The sequence below is a fragment of the Oryzias latipes genome, chromosome 5, assembly GCF_053564925.1.
Source record: "Oryzias latipes strain Hd-rR chromosome 5, Olatipes_Hd-rR_3.1".
Classification (NCBI taxonomy): domain Eukaryota; kingdom Metazoa; phylum Chordata; class Actinopteri; order Beloniformes; family Adrianichthyidae; genus Oryzias; species Oryzias latipes.
This window is the reverse complement of record NC_136241.1, coordinates 916,327-931,226: the sequence shown is the minus strand read 5'-3', so window position 1 is coordinate 931,226 and position 14,900 is coordinate 916,327. Positions and strand designations below refer to the sequence as shown.

Sequence of the window (14,900 nt, the reverse complement as noted above, 5' to 3'; positions counted from 1 at the left end):
GTAGCATGTTCTTATCATTTCAACCAATCCTGAATTGTTCATCTGGTGGTAGTGTCTGCATTTTGAAACAGAATTTCACTGCAAAATGTTACTTATTACTGTTCTATCTGTGATGATATAAACGCCAGGGCTACTAAATATAGACAGATATACGGTACCCACGTCCATCTTTGTTAAAGTTTGAATGTTGTTTGTTTTCGTGGGAGAAACGCAGACACGCTGCCGTGGCCATCTCTAGGATGATGTAACCATCCACAAGGAGTGAAAGGCGGAGCCACAGATGTCATTTCACTTCCGAGTCGGAAAAGGGTTCAGAAAGATAACTCATATTTCATAAATAGGTTTTTCTTTTGTGTGCCAAATGTAGCATATGATCATTTAAATTGATTTAGTTTCCTCTGAATTTAATTTAAAAGGATTCGGCTTCAGTATGAATTAAGGAGAAACTGCTTCATGGATTCATGCTGAGGAAGCCTAATAACTCCTTTTTTTTCCTTCAGAAAACATACAATGTGAATTCACCTAAAACGTACAGACTATCCAGCAGAGGCATCTGTGCCTCATAGGTTTATAATGTTTTCCAAAGGATTTGAATATTCACATCTAGTTTTTCCTTCCATATGTCTGTACCGTGATGATCCCACACCCAGCATGTTCTATGTAGCATTTGCTTTTGTTCCCCAGAGCTGAAGAGTTCCCGTTTTTTAACCTTTAACACATACTCGCTCCCTTAAGGATATGAATTCTCAAACCAAAAAGAGGGTTTTTATCCAGCTGAAAAGATGCCCATTGAACAGGGAGCCTTGGAGACTCTTTATCCTGTCATGTCCTATTAATTCTTCCCCACACAATGTTCTTTGTGTTAGACCGGCTGAACAACAGGACTCCCACTTCATCCACTGGCGATGATGTTGTCATTAGAAGGCTTGCAGCAGTTCATCTAGTTGTTTACCAGAAGGAAATGTGCAGAAATGGATCTTATTTCTCTTTTAACATAGCAGATTGTAATGCTCATTGTAAAACTGTCCGTTTCTTTTTAGGATGCCTGACCTATATTAACTTCACTGGCAAGTTTAACCGGCTTAAATGTTGTCTGTCTATGGGAACTTGTGTGTCCTAGTTAGTGCAGGAATTGAGTCACCTGGTGAAGTACGGTACCCCCCTGAGGCGTTTGTCAGTGTGGGAGGTGTTAACAGGGTTTTGTCCTCTGCTCACCTCCATTCTCATTCTGCACCACTCTAATTTCATCTAAAATCTCAGGCATTTTCTGTAATTTAATGACACACGACTCCTGCTGTCTTCCACCTGATGACCTAGCGTCCTAGTGCGTACTTGTCCGTCTCACTAACATTTTTGCTTAACCCTTGCGCTATCCTATGGGGTCAAGATGACCATTGACGTGTTCTCCCTACCATGACAAAGGTGGATAAATGTGGAGAGGATCTCATGTAATCCATGGACACCAGTGAAGATCACAAATCATTAAAGGAAAAAGGTTCAGAGCACTGTCTAGTGGGGTCTAGATGACCCAACTACCAATTTTAAAGTGCCTAAGATAGCACAAGGGTTAGGTGAGCGGGAACGTTTACATCAGACTCAATAAAGTTCTGGTCTTCCATGGAAAAACTTTTGCCTTTCCATCAACTTGAGTTTTTTAGATTTGTCCCCACAAGTTTTCCAAAAATTTGAGGCTCATCATTTCGACGAAATATTAACCACATCATTTGTCATGACACTGCGTCCAAACAACATAACAATCAATCACTGCTTTTTCTATCATCCAACCGTCTTTTTCTGACTCATTGTCCAGATCAATGGTCAAACATACACACATACATTACATAAGGAAGGAGGGACTTCTGATCTTCTGTCCCCTACCCCATCCCTGGCGGGGGGAACCAGGCCCTTGGCAGCGTCTGTTCAGACGAGAATGCTGGAAGAAGACTTAAGGTGCGTTAATGCTTATTTAATTGGTTTGTACTTAAGTATATTGCGTTTATTTCAGAAACCTCTAATGTTTTTGCTCAAATAAGTCCATCCTTTAACATCTACATAGTTTCACATTGGCAAAGTGAAGTTATTTATATATATATATATATATATATAAACATCAGTCACTTTCTTTACATGGATGATATCAAACTTTATGCTAAGAGCGAGCATGACATTGACTCCCTGATCCACACCACCAGGATCTACAGTATTGACATTGGGATGTCATTCGGGCTCGAGAAATGCAGCCGGATGGTGACAAAGAGAGGCAAGGTAGTCCACACAGGAGGGGTCTCACTCCCAGAAGGAACAATAGCAGACATCGAGGACAGCTACAAGTACCTTGGGATTCCCCAGGCAAATGGCAACCTGGAGCAGGCAACAAGGAAAGCTGCAACGGCTAAATACCTCCAACGAGTAAGGCAAGTCCTGAGAAGCCAGCTCAATGGAAAAAATAAGACCCGAGCAATAAACAGCTACGCACTGCCAGTTATCAGATACCCTGCAGGAATAATAAGAGGGCAAAAAGGAAGAGATTGTCATGGTGGCCTGTCAGACTCCTCCCCCTCCTGCTCTGCTGCTCATCTCCCTCAGCTGTGACTACTCTTCTCATCAAACCACCTGCTACTTAAGGAGACCCAGCTTCTTCAGTCTTCGCCAGTTCGTTAACCCTGACGGTGCCCTTGTCTCCTGAAGCTCTACGTCTGGCCCCTTAGTCTCTGCACTAAGTTAACCTTGTCTTGTCCTCTGCACTCAGGTTACCTTATCACGCCACGAGAGTCACCTGAGTTCACCATCCGGAGCAGCTACAGCCTCAGCCTTCCACCGCTGACGTTTCCTGCCACTGAGAGCCACAGCCGCTGTCCTCATCTAGACCACGGCCACGCCACGGGTCCACCGAGCGTCCACGCTTATCAAGATCACCACGCCACACCAGGGTTCAAGATCCTGCCCACGAACATTGTCTCGCTCCCGCTCTGGAAATTCTGGTTCTACACTCGAGAGCCACAGCCACGATTACCCACTACACCATCAACAACCGCAAGTAACATTAGGAAAATAAAAACCTCTTATTTACTTCTTCACTCACCTGCCTCTGCCTTCTGGGTTTTCAGCATCTGGGTCTTCCTCCGCGTTCTAGTCATGACAGAGATACAGACCACGGATGTTAAAACACGAAAGCTCCTCATCATGCATGGAGGGTTCCACCCCAAATCCAGCACCCTGAAGGCCCGTACACATCGGGACGAATTTCGCCCGCGATTTTCGCCGACGTTTAACGCCTCGTGACTAAACAAAGGGCACCAATGTGAGTGTGCACACCGACGCGAAAAAACGCCTTGGGTTCGTTTTATTGGTTTGACGCGTCGGGTCGAAATCTATTCGACCAATGAGAACGGCGCTTTTACACACGTGTCTGGAGCTTCTGAAGTTACAGTTAAACACAACTTGGGGGCGCTCAAACACAAAACTGCCTTGCTGAGCACACATACCAGCGAAGAAGATAGACGCCAAGTAGCGTCTACACTGCCGCGAAGAAATAATGACGGACATTTTAAAATATCCCCGAACCAAGCACCAGTTGGAACTACTGGTGCTTGAAATATTCACGTTTTCTTTGTTTGATTCTGACAAGCGCGTAAATACTTGCTCTCTTCTTCTGAGTGAAAAGCGACTTCAAAAAGCGTAAAGTTGCGCAGCGCCACCTTGTGTACAGGAGTATTTCTGTTTTACATTAAGCGCCATCTAATGTCAGGGAATGAAATTGCATGTTCGCTCGGCTCATCGTCAGCGAAAATCGCCTGGGTGTGAACACAAAAAACGTGGTGAAAAACGCTGGCGAATAACGCCTGGCGAATATTCGTCCCAGTGTGTACGGGCCTTGAGACTGTATGCTAGCCGCAAGTAAGGAGGCCGAAGACTAGTGAGAGTGAAAGCCACTATCCAGGATGAAACTTTAAAGTTAGCGTCAGTTTGCCTTAGCCAAGGCAGAGGAAAGAGGGGAGCTGCCCGGAGTGACAGAAAACTCCGGGCTGCTGGCCTCAGTCAAAACAATAAAACCCTGGCTGTGTCTGAATTCCCGCCCTAACTAGTAAAAAACTTTTTTAGTGCCCTGGATTCCAAAATAAATTTGGACACCATGCTTTCCTTTTTTTTTTTTTACGACCAATATGACATCCTCGATTTCATGAAGTTAAAATCTCTTTGTTGTGAGTGTTTTGCAACGATTATTTATGAATCCACTGAGTTCTGAAGATGAAAATGCGGATATTTTTACTTAAAAAATACATTTAAATCCATTTCCCTTGAAAAAAATTGTTTAAACACAGTGCATCGTGGTCTATATTCACGAGCATCGATGTTCACTGGATCGCTAGCATTAAAAAGGATTTTTCTGCCCCCCCCCCCCCCCAGCTGCCCAAAGGTTGTCTCCATAGCAACGATCACAACACTGGCAGCTTCCTGAGCTCAATTTGATATTTTGATTGAACATGTATCGCCTTTTTTTAAGTACATTTACTTAATTACACAATTTCTGAACTAAATTTAGTTTGTATGACTTTATTGAACTAAATTACCAAAACGCTAGCATCATTCTAGCCTTTTGGGCTAATTAAACTTCTTTAGTTTTCCACACTACTCTTGGCTGTGATATTAGCATTATGCTAGCTCATTTTACATATAAAAAGGTGTTTTACACTAATTTGGGATTTTGCTAACATCTGAGCAACATGCTAGCTGTTTTGGCTTAATTGAACATGACTACATGACAAAATACATTGAGCAATTCTTCAGTCCAAACAGGTTTGTGTGAGTCGGTCACAGCGGGAAGGCGTGGTTAGTGTCCTATTAGCACTAAGCACAGGTGATCCTTACCTGTTTTCCCTGGGGGGAATCTTATAAGATCCTCAGTGACAAGAGATTGATAAATGTAGCTGTCACTAAACAATCTCCCTGTAGACATGAAACTGCTCGTTGGTTTTACCTGCCTCACTCTGGCCTCTGTCAGTGTGAGTCACTGGGTTACACATCTCAGCTCCTGCTGTCACCACAACAATTTCCCTCCTTCCAGTGCAGCACTAACTAGTGTCGTCTCTGTTAGTGTTTTACAGACATCTAGATTGCAATTTTAATACATTTAGATATCTATTTTACGTGTGTTTGTATGAGTGTGACCCCACATAAACCACCTGATCACTAAAACTGTTAGTGTTTTACATGAGAGAAGGAGAAAGAGAAGACAGACAAATACTTCAGGACAATAAGAAGTACGTTTATAGCTTCTTTTATTGGATTTAGTTGGTAAAAACTAAGAGTAGCCTTTTGATAACCCTTGTGCTATTCAAGGGAGGAAAGAAAAAGAAAAAAGTGTGGATGAAGGGACGGGGGTGTCATTAACACTCGTCCACCCTTTGGTTTTGTCCCTGACAATCGAAGTAGCTCCCTTTTCTCTGTTTATTTATTTATTTTTGTATGTTTTGGAGATAATCTTCTGCCCCCGGCCACCAGGGGTCACCAAAACCCTATTTTTTCTTTTCTGTCCTCGTCCACCGGGGGTCGCCATTTCTCCATTTTTGTTTTGTCGTGTCTTCCCCAGAAATAAAAAATGGGGTACAGTGATGTCCATTGGAGTCCATTTCAGCTTTTGGTCTTGGGCCACCAGGGGGAGTCATTTTTGTCATTCACGTTCCACCCTGTACGACCAGGGCCCCCCCCCCAACTCCAGGGGTATACAGACCCCCCCCGTCTCTTTTGTTTTGTATTTTCACCAGATTATCCAGATGTCATCTTTTTTTTCCCTCATTCATTGGGAAATCTCATCTCATCTCTTTGGTCTTTTTTTTTTCTCTTTCTCGGCTGAGATATGACCTTCATCTCTGCCCTTCAGTACTTTCATCTACTTATGTTTGAAGTTCCAGCTGTATTTTAATGTCCTAAATGTTCTCACTGTCTTTTCGGGGGGGGGGGCTTATTGAAGAGGCTCGAGGATGTTTGGAGCTGGAGGACTGCTTAAAACGGTACCAGAAAAATTGCCCTGCGTGAAGACGCCCAACCATATGCGGTGCATGCAGCCAGACGGATAGCTTTACCACTGGTGCCACTGGTGAAAAAGGAACTTCAGCACATGGAGACGAAAGGCATAATTGAAAAGGTCACACAGCCAACAGAATGGTGTGCTGCAATGGTGCCAGTCCTCAAACCCAATAAAAAGGAGGTTCGTATTTGTGCAGATCTCTGGAAACTGAATAAAGCTGTAAAGAGGGAGAAGTACATCATGCCCACAGTGGAGGAGATTCTGCAGAAACTCACAGGATCAAAAGTGTTCACATCACTGAATGCAGCAAGCAGATTTTACCAGATTCCCCTGCATGAAGAGAGAAAGATTTTGACAACCTTCATTACTCCATTTGGTAGATACGCCTTCCGCCGTCTTCCATTCGGCATAACAAGTGCTCCAGCAATTTTTAAAAGAAAAATGACGGAGACTCTTGCCAACCTGGACGGTGTAGAGATCTTTATGGATGATGTTTTGATCCATGCAGAGACGGAGAAACAACACGACCAACGTCTGGCCAAGGTTCTGAAAGTCATAGAAGCAGCAGGCCTCAAGCTGAACAGAGCAAAGTGCAAGTTCAAACAAAGAGAAGTTTGTTTTCTTGGTCACATAATCGAGGAGGCTGGCGTCAGAGCAGACCCACACAAAGTGACTGGTATAGAGAACTTTCCACAGCCGCAAAATGTAACTGAACTCAAAAGGTTCTTGGGGATGGTTAATTATTTAGCCAAGTTCTTACCAGAACTGTCAACTGTGGGTCACCCATTGTATGAGCTACTGAAAGGAAATATGGAGTGGACATGGGGACCTGCACAGTGTGAGGCGTTCCGAAAGGTGAAGACGGCGCTGATTACCTCTCCAATACTCGCCTTCTACGACGCCAGCAAACCCACCCTTGTGTCAGCAGATGCTAGCAGCTATGGGCTAGGGGGCGTCCTCCTTCAGCAACACAGGGACCACTGGAAACCTGTAGCTTACTGTTCCAGACGCCTCAGCGATGCAGAAAGAAGATCCGCACAGATCGAAAAGGAGTGTTTGGCTAGCGTATGGGCGTGCGAACACTTTGACAAGTACTTGTATGGACTGGAATTTTTTAGGTTTGTTACAAATCATAAACCACTAGTACCTCTGATGAACAACAAAGACCTGGACTGTGTACCAGTTAGGTGCCAGAGGTTACTGATGAGATTCATGCATTTTAATGCCATAGCAGAGTATGCCCCAGGCAGGACCTTAGCGGTAGCAGACGCTCTCTCTGGGAGCCCTGAACAGCGTTATGGTGATGAGGCTAGTCATGAGGATGGGGCAACACATATTGAGGTGGTCATGAGTCAGGTCCCAGGCACAACATACAGGATGATAGAGTTAAGAGAACACACAGAAAATGACAGTCAGCTACAGGCAGTCATAGGTTTCATCAGAAATGGGTGGCCTGAGTATGTAAACATGGTACCGGAGTCAGTCAGGGAATTCTATCATGTCAGAGGAGAACTGTCAGAGGTTGATGGGTTATTCATCAGAGGCAGGACGCATTGTTGTTCCCACAGAAATGAGAGGAATTATATTGAGGAGAATACATGATGGACATCAAGGCGTGGTTAAATGCAGGGAAAAAGCTAATCAGTCTGTGTGGTGGCCCAGAATGTCTGAGGAGATTGTGACAACTATGCAAATGTGTGCATTCTGTAGGGAAAACAAATTATCGAAGAGAAAGGAGCCATTGATCCCTAGTGAGCTGTGGCAAAAGGTTGCCATAAATTTGTTGGAGTTTAGGAAGAAACACTATTTAGGGTTATCAGACCATTACTCCAGATATCTTGATATACTGAACCAGCCCACAACTACCAGCAGTCAGGTTGTAGCTAAGCTGAAAGCCACATTTGCATGTTTTGGCATCCCGGAGGTGCTGATGAGTGATAATGGGCCCCAGCTAGTTTCTGCAGAGATGAGAGAGTTTAGTCAGGAATATGACTTTGTTCATGTCACGCCAAGCCCTTACTACCCACAGAGTAATGGTCAGACTGAGCGGGCAGTTCAGACAGCTAAAAGTATTTTGAGACAGGATGACCCATTTCTTGCCTTAATGTTGTACAGAGCCACACCTTATTCCTCCACAGGTGTCAGTCCAGCGGAACTGCTGATGGGCCAGAAAATAAGAACAACACTACCCACCTTGCATAAAAACCTGAAACCGGGATGGGCCACAGAGGAGGAGCTGCCAAGCAAAAGCAAGCTCACTACTACAAAAGCAGAAATGGAGTAAGACTTTTACGTCCACTGCAGCCGGGAGACCCAGTGCTCACCAAACTGGACGGACAGAAAGGATGGACAACATCAGCTGTGGTCTACTCCAAGGTCCTACGTCGTGGAAACAGAACGAGAAGAGCGCTACAGAAGAAACAGAGGACACCTGCAGTTCATCCCATCATCACCTAAGCCTGTCAGTGAGACCACCAACCAGCACATTCTAGAAGACACGCAGGAAGGGGAAAAGCAACAAACTCCTACAACTTCCCCAGGGACAGGTACCGTCACTCGCTCAGGCAGAGTAAGCAACGCCCCAGTCAGACTAGATTGATGATTTCGGACTTTTGCGGGAAGATTAGCAGAGAAGATTAGAAAACTCTGAAATATGTATGCTTTCTTTGTTGATGTATTTCAGCAACTGTTTCCATTAGTTAAGCCATTTTCTTGGAGCTGTTTTGAAAGAAAAGGAGGGTAAGAGAAAAAGGAAAAATGTTCATCTCAGGTAATGAGTTAAAGGAAGAATGTTAATTTTATATAATAAGTTTAAGCCTAGAATAAGGAAGAATGTTTAATTTAATGTAATAGTATGAAGCCTAGAATTTTTATAAGGCAATTAGTTATTATTTATTAGTTATTAGTTTCACTAAGTTTTCCAAAACATTGTTACTTGAAGGGGGAGATGTAATGTTAGAAATGACCAGTCGAGGGCACTGGTAAGTTGGGCATGAGGGTATTGATGTGCAAAGAGCACGATGAAGGAGTTGATGAATGGGTGGCACCTGGGGGCGAGGGCCTGGACCTGCTCTGGGGGGGCGGTGCTTTCTAGCTCCTCTCTCTCTGTGTGGGGTGGGTGGTGTGGGGCCTGGGGGGTTGCCGCTTCGGGGGTGGGGCCGCTTCGGGGGTGGGGCCCCTGGGCTGAGGGGACCTGGGCCCAATGCTGGGGGGGGGGGGCGGCTGGGGGGGGCCGTTTGACCACTTGGGAACAGTCTACCAGCTGTCCCCGACTTACCCCCTTCCTCATATAATCTCATATTAGGGTGAGGGGGTGGGGGGTTTAGCCTGCGATGCACTTTGGGGGGACGAGCTACTTGGCAGTGGTCCCCCTCCTATGGTTTCCGTTTGGAATGGGCCCCCCCTCTCTCGGTTTTATTTGCACCTTAGACATGTAGGGCCCTTGGTAGGGGGGGTGATGGGACATCACTGTGAGTAATCAGGAGATGTTCCCTCAGTGCCCTAACCGCCAATTTTAACTGCACCCCCTTAGTACACACACCCTTTACTCCTCAAAATATACATTCCAACATATACACACATGCATGCACACACACACCCTCACAAACACACACGCATTTCGCAAGGAAGGTGGGACCTTGGACCATCTGTCCCCTACCCCATCCCTGGTAGGGGGTACTGGGCCCTTGGCGACGGCGGCCATGTCCCCGGGGTGCTGGTCTCCTGGGCCCGGCAGTGCTCTCTCAAGACGGGGAGAGGGATCCCTGGGCGTTGGGGGGTTCTGGCTGTTGCTACTGCTGCGGCGGGGGTCTTGGTGTGGGGATGACTGGGCACTCTCCCTCCTTCTGTTTACATTCCATCATCCACTTTAGAAGGACATAAACACTCGCTTGAGCACAGGTTTTAGCTCACCTTTATATAAAAAGTTTGCGTGATTGAATGAAATATCTCACACTAGTTGGTGTGAATGCATAAGTATGCGTGTATGAATATTATTTGGATTGTGTACATGTTGTCATGGGAATATTTTTCGGCGCCAACAGTTATGTTATAACATATGAATGCGTGTGTGGACAGGCCCCGCCTTTGTAGACCTGTATTACATCTGAACCTCACTGTAATGGGTATAACCATCCAGAAACGTGTTGCTTTATGCTGCTTCATGGTTTTACCCCCCCACCCCCCACCCCCCTTTATAATCACCCTCCTATCCCCCCCTCTTATATCCCTCTCTCTTCTTCCCTCCTTTCCTTTTCCATCCGGTCCAACACAAAAAAGTTTCAAATATAATTCAAATGAATAAAGTTTGGTCTCGATAACAAAAGGGGTTTATTCAGACATACCTCTGGTTTGTCTGAAGATTCATAACCTCTGTTTTTAAAATAAAATATGTCCAACACAAGAGGCCTTCAACTCTCATCTGTCTGCCCAGCTGTTGGACAGGACAAGTAAAAAAAAAATAAAAAAAAAGGAGTTGATGAACTACTGGAACTGCAATGTATTTCAGAGAGCAACGGAGGAATAAAAAGTCTAACAGTTTGAACCTGCAGAGTGTCCCGCATTCTATTTTATGTCTGTAAGACAAGAACAGACATTACACTATGTTTAAACTCTTTTCCAACCCCCCCTTCGGTGGTGAGCTTTGGCTCAGGACTCAAAGGATAAGATCTTGAATACATTTTGCTGAATTGAAGACCCTCCCTGAGAAAGAATGAGATCTGTCACTCGGGAGGATCTCAGAGTACTGAGAGCTCCTTCCCCTTGGGAGACGCTCAGTGATCTCTTTCTGATGTACCCTGGGGGACGTCCTCTGGGCATGTCCTGTTGGGAGAAAGACCTAGAACAAGCTGGAGGGACTTTTATCTCTCACTGGGGTCCGTTCAGCAGAACTGGAGTAGGTTTCTGTAGAGAAATCAGTCGGGCCATCTCTGCTCAAACTGCTACCCAGTGTGCTGGGCATAAATGAACGCCGGAAGATGAGTGTGATCATCAGATGAAACACAAAAAGTAAAGGATGCAGACAAAGTTTCGTTAATGTGCAATGACGCACACACAATGCATATCAAGGACGTTTTATTCCGTTTCCTGCAGTCGTGTCTCAGTGGGTACAAATCTTTTTTTTCTCACATCATTTTCACCTACCCATGATGCATTGCATCCATACAACTGTAGCTCAAAACAGCTTTTACAAAAAAGGATATACAATATATATATACTTATATTTTAAATATATTTATATAATATACATGTGTTTCTTTATGTATTTAGGTGTGTCTGGACAAGATCATAGATGCTTCTAAAAAACACAGCTGAAAGGAAACCAGGAAAAGATGAACAGAGTCGTTACGAAACACATAATAGCCAGGTTATCCAAGTCATCGACACTGGCTATTATACAGTAAACCTGAAGCCCTTCATACACAGTTTGCATATTTTCCACAATTTAAGTATTTTAAGTCCAGAGTTACTGTTTTCTTTTCCTGTACTGCATGCATCAGTGACAAATGGGACAAAGGAAAACATTTAAGTTCATGAGGGAAATGCACATTTTTAAAGGTTTCCAAAATAACAAGATGCTGAGGTATTCTGCATTAAATCATGACATAATATGATTCATATCAAGATAAGAGAATTTGTGATTTGTTCTTGAGAAGAGTTGTTCTTACAACATAATCTTCCAGCTTTTCTTCCGCTGAATCCTAAAAAAAACTGCTGAGTTAGAATCAATTGAGAAGCAGCTTCATTTGGATTTATGGCTTTCAGAGTGGATGTTGTGCTCTGGAGGATTTAATGTAAAAGGAGTCCTCAGACAGAAAAGTTACCCTGTTTGACAAATCTTACCAATATAAGAGTTTTCTACTATCCGGGCATAAAATAATGAAAGATCATGACACAAACAAACGGAATGGGTCATAAGAGGATAGAACAGAGACTTCACCATCGACTGCGGATTGTAAATTCTCTGTTTTGCATTTTGCCAACAGTACTTCTGGTATGACTTCACATTATATAGCTCAAAATTACAGAATTACATCATTATTCAGTACAACAGCATATTAATTATTATGTGTGTTTATATTAATTCATAATCATTCATGTAATATATTTAACCAGATCATGCAAACAGTAGATCAAAACTTCTTCCACTAGAGGTGCACAGCACACAGCAGGCAGAGCCCCAGACTGAGATCCAGGAGCCGGACCAGGAGCTGGACCAGAGCCGGACCAAAGCAGGACCAAGAGCCGGACCAGGAGCCGGACCTGAGCCAGATCCCCAGACTGACAGCTGGAGAATATTGTTTTTTTTACTGAATTGGGTTTTACAAACAGTTTTCCTGACACAGCATGAGCCTGTGCATATGCAGACCTATGGGGATCCCAGTCTGAGCCTCTGATAACAGAACAAACAGAAAACAAACAAACAAATTTTCAAAAGTGTTCTTTTTTTGGTAAATATGCTTTTCCGTGTTTCCCCAGAAAGAGGCATGCAAAAACCCTCCAACAAGTCCAGTCTGAGCTAGAATTTAGAGTTCGTAAACCCCAGAATCCCCTCACTTCTAAAAGAATCAGAAGTAAAGGATGATGAACTCATCTAAACAGACAGAAACACAGAATGACCGAATGTTTCAAAAATGATTCAACAGACAGAATGGCAGGTTCATTTGGCCACACAAAGCTCTCCTTGTGAGGGAAATGGTGAGGAACTATCCCTGCAGTGACAGTCTGGGTAATTTCTCCCAAAGCAACATGTTTTCTGTGGGCACCGTCTGACTAAACCCTTGCAGAAGGCTGCCAGTAAAGTGTGTGGGCAGCTTGGATGCAGACAGTAGCTGTGCTTAGAGGTAGATGTGACATAGAGAAGGGGACAAGTATTTAAAGAAATGAAGCTTCAAAACTCCAGCAACTTCAATACTAGACTGTACTGCACCCACTGACAAACAGCACTAATCTGAAATCAGTGATCAAAGATCAGCTCCATGTTTAGTACGGGGAGAGGCTCAATAGGGACAAACATACAGTCAGACCATTTCAAATTACCGTTATCCTTCTGGAACAACTGAGCATGCCCTTCAGCAAAAAAGAGAGAAGCCGTGACTCCGCTGGGCGGTTTTCTTCATCATGTTTTGTTCTTGTTGTAGAAGGACCTGCAGGGTGCAGATGTACTCTGGACTCTGAGTTCCTGGCCAGACTGGGAGGATGGGATCCAGGCGATCCAGGGATACAGTATCACCATGACGACGGGGGTTATGTTCAGATGCGGCTGGTTGGCCTGCAGCAGTATGTGCAGCTTCTCAGGCTGTCGTGGTCGGCGCTACCCTCTGTGCTTCCTCGACGGCCGTCTTCATAATGGGACACTGAATGTTCGAGAGCAACAAATGCAAAAACAGACATTTAGCTCCAGGTATGACATTTATATTTGTAACAACACCAAGAAGTTTGACCATCCAGATGTCTGAGGTTATACAGAAATGGTTTCACACGGAACCTAAAGTTACAATCTGCATTTCTTAGATGTGTCAGCATCGATGCTTTGAGTGACACTCACATGCTAGTGCCAATGCATAGATTACAATGTTTTTGGACCAAAATGCGTTTGTACTGATATTCAAAGATCATATGGAGCTCTGTAATAAAACTCTTCATACATGGACGTGTGTTTCAATTCAATTCAATTCAATTTTATTTGTATAGCCCAAATTCACAACAACAGTCGTCTCAATGGGCTTCGTATCGGTAATTGAAAAAGTAAAACATAAAATCAAAAGGATCATGAATACATAGAATTTAATACGAAAATACTAATTTGAACTAACAAACAGACTAAACTAAACTGGACATCCCTGCCCTTAGACCCCGCTTCGCGGTAAGGAAAAACACCTCAGGGGTGTCCACATGAAGGAGGGATCCTCCCCCAGGACGGACAGGCGATTTACCAGAACTCATAGAGAAGAATTAACTTATCTAAATCTACAATTACATATTGTAAGTCCAGCAGGGGTCCACAGGGGTTACTGACATCATAATTCTGCTTGTGAGTACTGCTGTCTGTCACTTTAGGGTTATGATGCCCTCCTTTCACTTGTCTTTCAGCACATAAGCTAAAGCTCGGACCTGCTTGACTTTCCCTGCATGGGTTTTGCACCAGCACTAACCCTAAAGGAGGCTCAGAGGAGTGTTTTACACTGCTGCTCTGCGCCCGGGTCTCGTCTCTGGGTTGTCAAGTTGACCGACTAAGGCTAGCAGAAATGTTTCTAGAAAGAAGAGCGGCACCGTCCCGAGTGGGATGGACAGTCTCTCCGCATGAGACCGGGCTTCCCCCAAAACGTGCTCACCGCTCCCCCAGGTGATGGGTCAAATGCGGAGAACAAATTTCGCACACCTAGGTGTGTGAGAGAAAGTGGAACTTTCTTCTAAAAAAACTTGCAACTTTTTCTCCATGAAGCTTTTTTAATATTGAAGTGGAGCGGTACAAGAGATAGTTTCTATGCTCTCAGGGAAAAAGCCACATTCGTTTATTGGTTTAGCCATCAATTGGTTAGCAAAAACGTTCAAGAGACTTACGTTTGTAAGTCTCTTAGACTGGACCTGAATCCACCATTTCTATTGAGGATATGTTTATTTTTTCCAACAAAACCAGCTTCTTCTGTACCTCACTTCAAACCATCTTTTCTGTCTGACTAAGATGTTAACGTAAGTGTCTTTCAATTAATGGTTTGTGTCCTTCAGGTGGAGGTGTACTGAACAGTCTGGTCCACTAGAGGTGGACCTCTTGGATTTGTTTTCTTTATCAATGTCTATAAGGGCAGGATTCAGATATGCAACAGAAACAACGTCTCTGATTGCAAAGTGACTGACATCACACATATGATCC

At 44.1% G+C, this 14,900-nt stretch overlaps 1 protein-coding gene across 2 annotated transcripts in view; it reads right to left on the bottom strand.

Moving 5' to 3' along the window:
* Positions 1 to 11,084: 11,084 nt before the first annotated feature.
* The window catches only part of camk1a (calcium/calmodulin-dependent protein kinase Ia), a 43,584-nt gene continuing 39,768 nt past the window's right edge, over positions 11,085 to 14,900 (bottom strand). For both annotated transcript variants that reach the window (XM_078946743.1, XM_078946744.1), the window contains one exon: positions 11,085 to 13,383. In XM_078946743.1, coding sequence (XP_078802869.1) covers positions 13,280 to 13,383 — 104 coding nt within the window. In that variant the 3' untranslated portion in view covers positions 11,085 to 13,279. The remainder of the gene's footprint in view (positions 13,384 to 14,900) is intronic.